The sequence below is a fragment of the Phalaenopsis equestris genome, unplaced genomic scaffold (assembly GCF_001263595.1).
Source record: "Phalaenopsis equestris unplaced genomic scaffold, ASM126359v1 Scaffold000985, whole genome shotgun sequence".
NCBI lineage: Eukaryota > Viridiplantae > Streptophyta > Magnoliopsida > Asparagales > Orchidaceae > Phalaenopsis > Phalaenopsis equestris.
This window is the reverse complement of record NW_018165424.1, coordinates 135,160-148,249: the sequence shown is the minus strand read 5'-3', so window position 1 is coordinate 148,249 and position 13,090 is coordinate 135,160. Positions and strand designations below refer to the sequence as shown.

General features: G+C 34.4%; 1 protein-coding gene across 1 annotated transcript in view; it reads left to right on the top strand.

The window, feature by feature from the left end:
* LOC110032617 (UPF0505 protein C16orf62 homolog) overlaps positions 1 to 13,090 on the top strand; it is a 148,056-nt gene that overhangs the window by 110,347 nt on the left and 24,619 nt on the right. Inside the window, exons 14-19 of the mRNA XM_020736290.1 lie at positions 673 to 816; positions 1,346 to 1,428; positions 3,415 to 3,547; positions 3,651 to 3,734; positions 10,568 to 10,729; positions 10,821 to 10,905. Coding sequence (XP_020591949.1) covers positions 673 to 816; positions 1,346 to 1,428; positions 3,415 to 3,547; positions 3,651 to 3,734; positions 10,568 to 10,729; positions 10,821 to 10,905 — 691 coding nt within the window. The remainder of the gene's footprint in view (positions 1 to 672; positions 817 to 1,345; positions 1,429 to 3,414; positions 3,548 to 3,650; positions 3,735 to 10,567; positions 10,730 to 10,820; positions 10,906 to 13,090) is intronic.

Here is a 13,090-nt window from a genome sequence, read left to right as displayed (position 1 = left end):
CATGAGCACAATGATCGGAGACCCTCACTATTTTCTTTTGATGGGAAGTTAAGAAGGAAGAGTAATAAGTTATGGCTATTAATGGAAAAATGTACAGTGAAAAAGGATTTACAAAAGTTTTTCATCAACCTTGAGAAATGTCTGTTGCCAGAAGCGGACTTGGCAATGATAAAGAAAGAAGTAAGTCAAATCCTTGTTGAAGCTCTTAAAGATACATATGATGGTGCATTAATTAGTATTAGAAGTAGTTATGGAGTGCTCTTGATATTATTTTTTTAATCTTTTATATTTTATGTTTAATTTAATCAATTAATATTCCACAACTAAAACATAAATCACTGAAACTTTTTCTTTGCCGTTTAGAACAATTGTTAAGGTTTGAATCTCGTATTCTTGATGCTAAAAAGATGTATTACCATTTTTATTTGATATGTTACAAACATTATGAATATTTAATGAGTTTAGTTCTTAAAAATATTGTTTTCTACCCTTGTGTATCCTTCATAGGGTTGGTTCTTTTCTGCTAGCAATACGTATTTTCCAAGCATCATAACAAAGCCTTTCGTTTGTCTTTTCTTTGACAGACTACTGTATACATAATTTTTTCTTTGACGTAACTGGAATATGAGTAAAATATGAACCTCTTCTACTGAAGGTCTTTTGTTTTTTCAGGGTAGTTTTTTATCGTCAATTTTAGATGGCATTTTGAAGCTTTCAAAATATACAAGAGTTGATGAAACTGAATTAGATGCTCTGCAGTCCATTCTTATGAAGCTTCTCAAGTACTTCAGTAGCATAGAAAATGCTTTTGCTTCGGTAACATATCTTTGGTAGTGCTTTATTTCCGCTAAACATTAGATGCATTATCTTGTCATGCTAATGTCTTGGGAGAATTTATGTTATATCATTTACATTTCTATTTGGCTAATGTTTGTTTTCTGTCTGAGCCTTTAATTCCTGATTGATTGTTTTTTTCTTCATTCTGGAGCTGCAAAGATTGCATTTCTAATCTTTTTTCAAAGTTGCTTTGGAAACTTGACTATGTGAGAGTTTATTGAGAAAATAAATTAAGACTTAAAATTAGTGCATTATTTAGATATACGTCAAGTAGTTAAATGATTTGGAAGCATATGATATTGATAGCATTTTCTAATAAATTGAGACATAAACTTAGTGCATTATTTAGATATACGTCAAGTAGTTAAATGATTTGGAAGCATATGATATTGATAGCATTTTCTAATAAATTAAGACATAAACTTAGTGCATTATTTAGATATACGTCAAGTAGTTAAATGATTTGGAAGCATATGATATTGATAGCATTTTTTTTTTCAATCTCTAGGAACAATTTATGGCCGTATATGTATTGCTACATGGAATATCTCAAAATGTGATCAATCTGCATATTCTTGAAAAAGCTACAAGGTATGTCACATTTTTAACTTTTCAAGTTGTTTCTATGATTGTAGAACTTCCAAACAGTTAGTGCTCCAATATATAACTACTGATATAAAATTTCTTTTAATTGCACTAGGGCTTCTATGTGGTATGCAATATTCTTTATGGCACCAAGGGTTAGCCCACACAACAATAGGAAAGTAAATGTTATTACTTAAATTTAAATATTACAACCAATTGAAATAGGAAAAAACAATAGACATAACACACCAACTCCCACTAGGTTTGGATCAAGGTGAGTGGTTGAATCTACTAATTGTTCTGCATGCTCCTTTTCTTTCATCTTTTCTCTAATTAGAATTTAAAGTAGAATTCCTTGCTTGTGTTGTGGCGAAAGAATCCATTGGACCTCTAACTCTAGGTGGCCTCTGGGAGGAGCAACTAATGTTGAATTTGTAGCATTTAACCTTCATCAATATTTATTGCATTGCTTCTAATATCATTTATGACATTATCACGTTGTGCTTTGGCTTTTGCATCTTCTAATGTTTTCCTGCTTCTCTCTTGAACTTTAGTACTGGCTTTAGCACATGGCTTGTCCTTGTGTGTGCCTGCAAGATGTTATTTTATCTTGTTTATTGTTTCACTGTATACTTGATTGCAAGACTTACATCTAAAATATTTGTAATTGGGTAAGCTTGTTGTATATTGTCATGCAAAGTCTTTTTTGCTAGTGCGACTACTACCGATTACACAATACTCCATTTCCATAACAAGTTAATAACTAACCTAATACATTAAAAAATTATATCAAATCAACCTCTAGCAAATTGTAAACATGAAAAGAAAAATTATAGTTTTCTGGTTACATGAAGAAATTTGTGGTTTATTGGTTAGAGTGTCTAGCAAATCTTCAACATGAAAAAAAAAAGGTTGTGGTTCACTGTAGCACCTGCAGTGAAATTACTATAGCTATAGTAACCTCACTGTAGTTACAGTTCATAAAAGCATAAAAATCTGGTATATAATCAAATTTGTGAGGCTGCAGTAACCAAAATATTACAAACCTCACTACAGTGAAATGATAAATTAAAGAATACTCATACAATTTTATTTTTTGTACACACAGTAACAAAAAAAAAACCGCAAACCTCACTGGCAACAAACAGGATGAAGGTGACATGCGAGAGCCTGCGTGCGGGATGAAGATGACACTGACGGGATGAAGACGACACTGACGATGTGAGTGTGTGAATAAACCGTGTGGAGGAGAGGAAGGAAAATGTAGAAGAAGAAGAAGGAGAAGTTGAAGGAACAAGGAAACTTGTCGAGTTCGACTCTGCATGAAATGAGGAAGTAGAGTGCCTTCAGGGGGATGATTGCGTGCGGCTTGAATTCGATAGTTATTTAAAATTAGAGTATTTTCACCCTTTTTATCCGGTTAGGAGGCGGGGCATACGTCCTGTGAGGCGCGTATAGTGGTTTGCTTCTTTTCGGGCGTAAGCCCTACGCGATTTACGCTCACCTCGTGGGCTTAGGGCAAAAAGCCTTACGCCCCGCCCCGAGCGCGCCCCAAAAATGTTTTTTTAAACAGAGCTAACATGCACTATAGCAATGGTTGCTCAAGCTCTTCAGGCATGCGAAACTGAATGATGCGGGAGGAAGAAATGAAATGGAGTGCGATATATAACTTTGATCCTATATAATCCAATATGTTCGATTCATTTCGGGTATGCCTTAAATTTGCCAACATTGGGTGTTGCAGGCCAGATAATTTTTTTTATTTATGAATGGTGTAAATTTTAAATTTGGCTAAATCCGCCGAATTATAAATTTAGCCAAAATCAACTTAGGTGTAAATTTCAAATCATGCATATTTTATATTGTATTTGTAATTCTTTATGCCAGACATTTAATTTATTTTTCTTTGATTGGGTAACCTTGGTGAAGATTTTATAGATTCTCGTGGTTTGTTTATAACTGGAGCTAATGTTTTTTGATGTTGCAAGGCAGATCTGGTTCAATATCTAATCCCACAACCATACAAATGCTGTTTGAAATCTCTAAAGCGCTTCTTGACAGCATTGATATTTTAAATAAAGATTATCAGCGAATCTCACAACTCATCTGTCACTTTGTTCAATTGGTATGTCAAGTCAATTTGCTTAGAAAATTATTTGTTTATGCTCAATTTCTTAAGTGCTGAAAATGTTTTAGTTTTGACTGAACTAATAATATGGATCTTTCAGGTTGGTTTTGGTGATGATAGAGAAAGCCATTTAACATTCTTAGTTACATGTCGCTCAGCTTTCAGTTACTTTGACATGATTGTGGTTAGTGAATCACATGCTGGAGTGTTTTGTTTTATTTCCCGTTTATTTTATTTCATCGAAACAAACCTCATGTTTTAATGTGTTAAATGACCTATGAAAAATATGCATTAATATGTTTTCTAAACTTTCCGGTGGCACTAATTTAGGGCTCTTAGATGGTGTGAAAGGATCAAAGGATGGGTTGGATATCAGTGGAAAGAGAAATGGAGCACAAAATGGTGGTGACGGCTAAAAACTGGTGCGGCTGGTGACTTGATAGCGAGTCCGGCATAGAGAACCTAAAGTAGACTTGTAGTAGAGGTGCGGGTAGGTATCCAAATAATTGGGACAGATCCCTATCTGGATTCAATCAAACTATGGGCACACCACCTAAAAATCTAAGAATACAATACTTCAACGCAAGAAAACTAAAGAAAACAACCTTTATTGAATGAACCAAAAGTAGGAAATTGCAACGTATGAATAGTTCTAATTAAAATAATATTAGAAGGGCCTACAAGGGCTGGCAGTAGCAAACAGGCTGGAGAATCCCATTGTTTTGTTCTTCACATGATGGAGCTCAGTCCCGCTCCCGTCATATGACCATGGGATTGCGACAGATAGCTCGCGGATCACTCTTCAAAAGTCGGAAGGCATGCCATATATGTTGAAATTGATTGAGAAAATTATTAAGTTAAGCGATTTGGTTATTTCTAGACTGTTTATTTAAGTATATGAGCTTGAGACCAACTTCGAGATATTTATCGCAAGGCTGACCCAACAACCAATTTAGATGCTTAAATGCTACATTAAAATGTAAAATGCTGTACAGGACTATCGCATGCTTTTGTTTATTAGTAAATTCATTTATTATGTGTTGGTATTTAAATATTCGTTCATATTAAGCATAATTATTAATGTTAATTGTTACTGTCAACTTGATATAAGATATGTGCATATTGTCAATTCATAACATTTCATGGAAATACAACTACACATACAAATTATTTATTATTATCTATCATATTGTAATTTTTGTGCATATTAGTAAAGTGATGGTTTACAAATACATGCATATGAAACAAATGAAGATGATAAAAAAAATATCATGTAATTTGTGATTGGTAGGTAGCTTTATCGTTTAACTGTGCAAGGAAGGATAATTTTGACGAGATAGAGTCTCGATAAGGAAATGATTGAATTCTCGACTCTTAATATTCAGATTTGTGTGGATCAATTGATATCAGGGTGGGATCCTTTATTATCGGCTATTGTAACAAATGGACTAGGTGATAACCTAATAAAATGAAATGTAAGATTCCATTCAAATATAATGTAATAATGCTAAAACAAAGAATGTTGATATTATGGGTAGAAAGGAAAACTAAAAGCGTATATTACATTATTTAGTATGGTGGCTTAAAATGATTTGTCCGTAGTATTATATATTTTTGGCACCTATTGCATGTACAGTTTATAACCACGTTATCTTTATTTTTTAAGTATGGAAGTATAATTATTTAATATTGTTATTATTATTAATGTTAGTCAGCATGCTTGCTACCTTTTTTCTTTCATATTTGAATCTTTTTTAGCAATGTTTATCTGATTATGGATGCAGCAAATGAAATATTATAATATTAGCTTTTAGGATAAGGAATGGGTGTACCGTTGGTTAGGAGGATTGTCATTTTTTATAGCCTCTGATATTACAATTTTATTATATAGACATTTGTGTATATATGAATTTATTTTTTGAAGTTTTTTTAGAAGCTCTGTATTTTATTTAAGAATTATGTTGTACACGCTTCCTTATTTATGTATGATACCAATAAATATTTAGAGACGTAATTTATCACACTTATCTAATTGACGAGTATATGTGAGAGTAAGTGCTAGTCAAAATTATGTCTAAGTGAATTGTCTGCTCTGTTACACCTCTACTTGTCCTGAGGGAGTGAGTTGCAGCGTGACACTATTAGTGAGTTGTGCCTTGATTAAGCTAAATGTTACTTCTCAATTTAAAAAAGAAGTGTAGTTTAGCTCCTCTGCTTGTTGATATTTGTAAAATGTTATATTTGAAAGCATCTTATTTTATTTTTTGTCTTAAAAAATATTTTGAATACCATGGTAGTGATCATCAAGGGTTTGAGAGGTGGTGGGATGGTTGATGAGGTGGTATGTAAGTATAAAATAGTAAGACAATGGTTTCCTAGTTTTGGACAGCAAGTACGCAACACGTGCCACGACTGTCTAGGATGATAGCAGCAAGGTGATTGGGTTGGAACAACTGTGGTTGGAAAAGGGATGGGAATGGTTATGGAGGGATGGAACAACGGTGATAGAAAATGGGAAATGCTAGAATAATTTGGCAGCGAGGATGGAGGGCTGGAATGACGATGTGGAATGCAGTGGATTGTTGGACAGCCAAAGGAGGGTTGTTCTGGGCGAGGGCAGGACGGAGAATAGTTAGACAGTGAGTAAACTACAGGAAAAATAGCAAAAGGCTATTGTTGGGGTGGTTTGCTGCTAGGAAGAGGGCGAAGCAGCGAAACAGCGAAGCGGGAGTGATACAAAGGAGTTGGGAAAGGAGAAACACCGCCTGGAGACTAAGATACTACCGAAGCACCGCTGGAACCATAAAATACTGGCCTCAAAGGGAAGAAGAGACGTTGGCGGCTGTTCCAACAGAAAGCACAAAAAACTAATTCTAGACTCCTATAAAAAAAAATATAAAATAATATGATAACTAGGAGTGACCCAAGAGGACCAGCCGACTCCTTAACAGAGACCAAACTTGGACCAATTCGATCCAGGTATTGTAGTCAGGTTGCATATATATATATAGATTGTGTGGAAGGGCCCAAGCATGACACCCTTCCCCCACAATAACCACCACATACAAAAGGTTCCAAAAAAGAGAAAATACAGAAAATTACATGAGAGACCTAAATAAAAAAAACAAAAAAAGCCAAAATACGTAGTATCAAATAGCTAGAGAGCGACCCAATTTTGCTGCCTTTGCCCCTAGTTCCAAGAATGGAGCCAGCTAATAAATTGGTAAAATGAGTGTCATCTAGTAATTGACCAAAGTATCATCCAATAAGTTCCCGAGCTCGAGTCGGCCTCCAGTCTTCTTGCTACTGGAATAGACTTGTCATTCATCATCCGAAGATTGGCTCGCTTGATCAGTGGATTGGTTTAAAGTGTGTCGAACATGTATAGAATGTTGAACATTAGAAATAACTGATTGTTGTACAGTTGATCTTTTATTTACCATTATTAGAGAGGTTGAATAATTTTGATAAGTATTTGATAACATTGTTTCAGTAGTAAAATCTACTTTATTTAAATCTATTTTATTTATTTATTCTATATCTTCAGGATCAGAATTAATATTTTTCTCAGAAAATTTTTTACTTTCTGATAATGCGATTATTTTTTTCTTTTTTATTGCCATTGTTATTTTTTTAACTTTAAATATAATTTTTTGTTTATCTTTTTTATATGTTTGAATCATTTTTTGTTGAATTTTTATTTTTATTTTTATATTGTTCTTCTAATTTTTCTATTCTAAATAATATTTTTTCATTATTTAATTGTATTTTTTCTAATTCAAAATTTATTTTTTGTAATGTTGTGGAAACATCTATTCCTTCTTTTGGTTTCACAAAATCTCTATGATTAAGGTTATGGTTTTTCTTTTAGTATAAATGACATATTTCCATAAGACATAATTGACAACGATATCAATGATTTTTATATGTGTAATAATTACAATAAATACATTCTTTAGTCATACTTTCTTTTCCTAATTCAAAAAGATGTTCACAATGTTCCATTATCTTTCTAATTTTCACCTATCAACTGCTCTAAGTAATTCTTCATGCATCTGAGACATTTTTTGCTGTTTAATTTATTCTCAATTTTCTTTTATTATTATTGGTAAACTCTTTTGGTCTAAATCAGATACGCAACTTACTTTTTGTTCAGCCAATGTTCGTATTATTGACGATTTAGATAGTATATGATTTTCATACATTTCTTTTTTTACATTGATTAAATTTATCTTTCCATTATTAAATTTATCTATTTGAGATTCTATATCTATTATTTTTGATATTTTTTTATCAAAATTATAGTTTTTGTTAAATAAGGTAAGTGGTCCTTGTTTTTTTACCATATTTTATAACTTATAGGTTTATAAAGTACAATTTATTTTCCATGAATAACTTTTTCTGAAAGATTTTTAAAATTTGTTTGAGTAACTATTCCTAGCATTCTTTCTTCCATATTTTTTAATTTATTTTCTATAGTAATCGTTTTTTCAAATAATCTTATTAGCATTATTGTTTGAAAGTTTAATATTTTAGGATAAGTTTCAATGCTCTGCAACTTCACCAAGTAGCTCAGCCCTACTCCTCGTATCGATTTGACCATGGTTTTGAGCAACATTATAGTTTTATATAAACTAACATCTCCTCTCAGCACCATCTTCCTACCCTCCATTTGGAACTCCATCGTCAAGGACTGTCAATCCACATTCATCTCTCCAAGCGTCCACAGCCACTTCACCCCAAATTCACATCTATGTTGCTTAAATTCAAGGAAAAGAAGTCCACCTTTTGTAAGCCTTGTAGTGTCAGAATCAACCCCTTGCAAATTCCCCGATTCTTCTCCACCTTTCCTATCCTCATCATGATGCTAAAGCTCCCTATAGTCACAAGCTTCAACTCTAGCTTCTCTATGATATGATTTGAAATAAAGTTATGGGTGACCTCGCTCTCCACTAACACCACAATCAGTTGTCTCCCAATCCACCCCCTCAGCATCATGGTCTGATTTAAGGTAAATCCCAACACTGAATCAAGGGACACTTCCGCAACATCCAAATGCAAATGCTCCTCCATTGCGTCCTCCTACGATTCCTCCCTCTCCATCAAACTAAAAGGATCTGAAGGTTGTGATCCCTCTGCATCAGGGGCCTGGGGCATCTTTCTCGTCATGACGGTGACATAATCATTTTGCTCTTTTATCTTGCACTTCAGCATCGGTGAGGCTTAAAATTGCCCTCGATACAGCCCCCCCCCCACCCCTCGTATTTTTCTCCTTTGGTCTTTCTTCTGAAATGGCACCGCCTGGGTCCTCGGTGTCTTGGTCGTCAAGGTGCTCTTGTAGAATACTTCGATGTTGCCCATTTGCTGGTCTTTTTCACATTTTTCTTATCCTCCATCATTTGGGCGAGCTCTATCATTTCCCTCAATCCACGTGGTTTCAAGGGTCGGATGGTTGCTCGTATGTCAGGCTTTAGGGCTTTCAAGAAGTTTCGTTCCAGTCTTACTATAGAAATACTCAACCTCACTGACAAGAGCTCTAACTTCTCCCGATATTCCGTAATTGTCCCCTTCTTAGTCAGAGCATAGAAATGATTGTGTAGGTCTCATTCTTGAATGGCTCGGAAATGCTTCAACAAGCAATCCTTAAACTCCTCCCATGAGTGCATCAGATACCTTGCCTCCATCCACGGAAACCAGGCTAAAGCCTTCCCTTCAAACATAATCCTGTTGCCATAAACTTTTCTTCCTCAGTTAACCCATTGACTGCAAAGTATCGCTCCACCTGAAACCACCAATGTGCATTTTCCCATTTGAGGATTGGCATCTTTGATTTTCTGACCCTTGCATCTCCACCCCAACTTCTTCCTCTGGTATTTCTCATATGTATCTAGGGTGAAACTCCCTCCTCCGTTCATAGGCAAACCCAACTCTCGATTCCCTCCTTCCACCTTCCTTCTTCGTGCCCTCCAATTTTTGGCATATTGCCCTCCATCGGAAGTCTCCACCCCCTCCTCTCGGAGTCCTAGGGGGATGCTCTTGGTGTTGGATGATGTCATCCTTGTTGCCCTCTCATTTCATCTCCTTTTTTGACCCGGCTAAGGATTTCCTGATCAACCCTTGGTTATAGTTTACAACTAGAGCGATTGGCATGATCTTGGACTGCATCTCTATGAGCTTTTTTATTATCTACCACATTTCTCCTATCTTCTCGATTCCGTCTTTCATTTGGCTCTCATTGGAATAAAATTTGTCCTCCATGATGACAAACTTTTCTTGCATTCCCGATATGATTTGCCCTACTTCTCCTTCTAGCACATTTATTTTTTTTGCCATCCCTCCAATATCTTGCTCTGATACTGATTTGATACGCTCTGGAACCAAATATAGCGAGCAAATAACGACTAAACAGCAATAGATAGATGGAAAATACTCAAATGAGGGCCACTGTTACGAAATTCAAAGGAAAAGAAGCGAGATACAATGATGATCTATTTTTCGAGAAGTAGATCGTCTCTCCCACAACCCTAGACGTCTCTGGGAGCACCACAAGAAGAAAAGAAAATAGCAACAAACAAAACATGCATAACAAAATAAACCCTAGGTTATTCCCCTTAACATAATCCTTCCACAACACTTCAAATTTTTCCTCCAAACTTTTCCCTTAAACTCCAATTTCTTCTCTTGGCATACGTGATTAACGCCCACATGATACCCCTCCTGTTCGCTGGCTTCTTCGGTCACGGGATCCTCTAGATGTCGAGCTGTTCGGCGCTTGGATGGTATGGGCGGCCCGCTCGCCTATTGCTTGATTGGTCCTGCCTAGCCGATTGAGTTATGGGCGTAAACTTATATGTTATTTTTAATCGCCCTGGGATTTCCATGGTTGACTTGATTTAAACACAATTTTGTGCAATTGGCAGTGATATTTTGTTTTTATATGGTCATCATGGTTGTATTTTAGTTGAGCTTTTGTTTTTATTTTTGTTCAATTTTTTTCTTCAAAATTCTTTTCTGCAGGATACTCTTGTTCTTTTGAGTAATAACCTTGCAATTGGAGCAATTAAAGGGTCAAACAAGCTGTTAAACTTTGTTAAAGCTTGTGTTGCTTTTAGTGAAGTCACAATTCCATCCATTCCTGACCAAATAAGATGTATGAAATTATTTATTGCAACTGCGGAGGTATAATATCCCATGATTTTTTATTTTCAAAACTTTTTTTTTTCTGCTGATAAATTTATCTATTTTCGTTATTTCTGTCAATGATTTTTAGATTGCACTATTTGCTGGCCTGTTCTCTCATACTGAAGGGCTTCTTAATTCAGCCGTTGATAGTTTGCTATGTTTGGACGTGTCAGGTTAGACTGTAATTTCACATTTGCTATATATAAATTTGAAAGCTTTGTCATACTGTAACACTCCTTTGAACTTAGTAATACCGTGTTATTTTCAAAACACTAAGCACAATATCATGGACAAGAGGATTTTTTATTTTTTATCTTTTTGGCTTCAATGTGCAAAGTACAAAGCGAAACTAAAATACCCATGAATTGTATATCTTATATGCATTTTTTTCAATCATGTAATAGTTTTTTTAATAAATGCCAAAATAATTCCCAACTATTTACATGAGGTTGCTTTAGCTCCAGAGTTTATAGAAGTGTGAAAATAGTCCCCAGATTTTTTAAATTGAGGCTGAAATAGTTTCTATGGCGGACCATTATAGCTTAATTTCAAAAAGGTCGGGAACTATTTTGGTAGTTTTATAAATTATGGGATTAAAACGGCCTAATTTAAATAGTCAGGGATTATTCTGGCACTTTACTTATAATTTAATTAACCAATCATAAACTAGATTAAGTAATACTTTTCAATAGTTATATGAAGCATTTAATAACAGAAGTTCTTTGTTATTTAAAGGTCAAAAGGGATTTGATGATATAAAAGGTGATGGAAAAATTGTTAAAATAGCTTTTTTATAGGATAATTTTTGTTGCTCTTAACGGCTATTGTGTGAGAAATTTGTTGCATTTGTTAGATGTAGTTCTTAATTGCTTACTGTAGAGAAGTGTGTGAGAAATTTGTTGCATTTGTTAGATGTAGTTATTGCTTACTGTAGAGAATGAAGAGAATGCAATAGAGCCGAATTGGAAAAAGTTGTAGCGCTATTTATTTACCGAAAGGTTTCCTTGAGGAAAATTTTCATCTTCGACACAAAGTGTTGGCTAGTATTCCTTGGATTGCAGTTGCTGGGTTTTGGCAATTAGCAAAATGGGGAAGACAACCAAGATAGTTGGAGATGGCTTATATGGTAAAATCAATGAAGCTATGAGCTAGCTTGGAGATTTCAAGTAAGATGGTTAAGGTAGATTTGGGAAGCCATGTGATGTTCGAAATTTCTGTGAAACAATCGGTCAATTATGCAATTATACGTGTTGATTAAGTAATATATGGATAAAAAGTCTACGTATCTATCCCATGAGGAACGTTGTTAAAATATTTCTAACAAAAGTTCTAGTGTACTAAATCGCTGAATCTAGTTTGAAGTGATTTAAATGACAAGGATGAAAATCTAGCGGTCCTAAAAGGAGCAGGAAACAAAAAAACAGTGAAAAAATGGCAAGAGAGAAGATGGAGCAACTTTATTCATTCAGAGGTAATGAGATTCGTGCTCCTATGACAATAGTATAGTGTTTTCTTGATGTTTTTCCTTCGAGTTCCCTTATGTGATAGTTGACAACCGGGGACAAAATCTGTGACGCTAAAAATTCTGCTTTTAATTCTGCTTTATAATAGAATAGATACTAAGGAGGGTGAAAAATATATGTATAAACTAGCCAAATAAAGAGAAAAGAAAAGTAAAGATTTAAATCAAGTAAAGTGTATTAAAGATGAAAATCAAAAAGTAATTTTCTTAGAAAAAAATATTTAACATAGATGGGTGAGTTACTTTGATAAACTTTTTAATAAATTTTCTGAAAATACAATTGACCTTAGTGATTTTAATATCGTGAATAATAATAAAACGTTTCATTTTTACCGTCGCATTAGCAAAAAAGAAGTTGACGAGGCTTTAAAGAAAACAAAGGGTGGAAAGTCTGTAGGACCTGATGATATCCCAATTGAAGTGTGGAAATATTTGGGAGATTTTGGAGTTTCTTGGCTTACTAAACTCTTTAATATTATTTTAAACACTAAAAAGATGCCTGAGGAGTGGAGGAAGAGTATTTTGGTCCCCATTTTTAAGAATAAATGGGATGCACGAGAGTGTGCAAATTATAGAGGAATTAAGTTGATGTGTCATGCTTTAAATTTATGGGAGAGAGTAATTGAACATAGGTTAAGACACATCATAAAAATTTCTCATAATTAATTTGGATTTATGCCGGGCAGGTCTACTATGAAAGCTATACATTTATTGAGAGGTTTGATGGAGAAGTTCAGAGATAATAAGGAGAATCTACATTTGATTTTTATTGATTTAGAAAAAGCTTACGATAAGGTTCCAAGAGATATCCTTTGAAGAGTTCTTGAGAAGAAAGG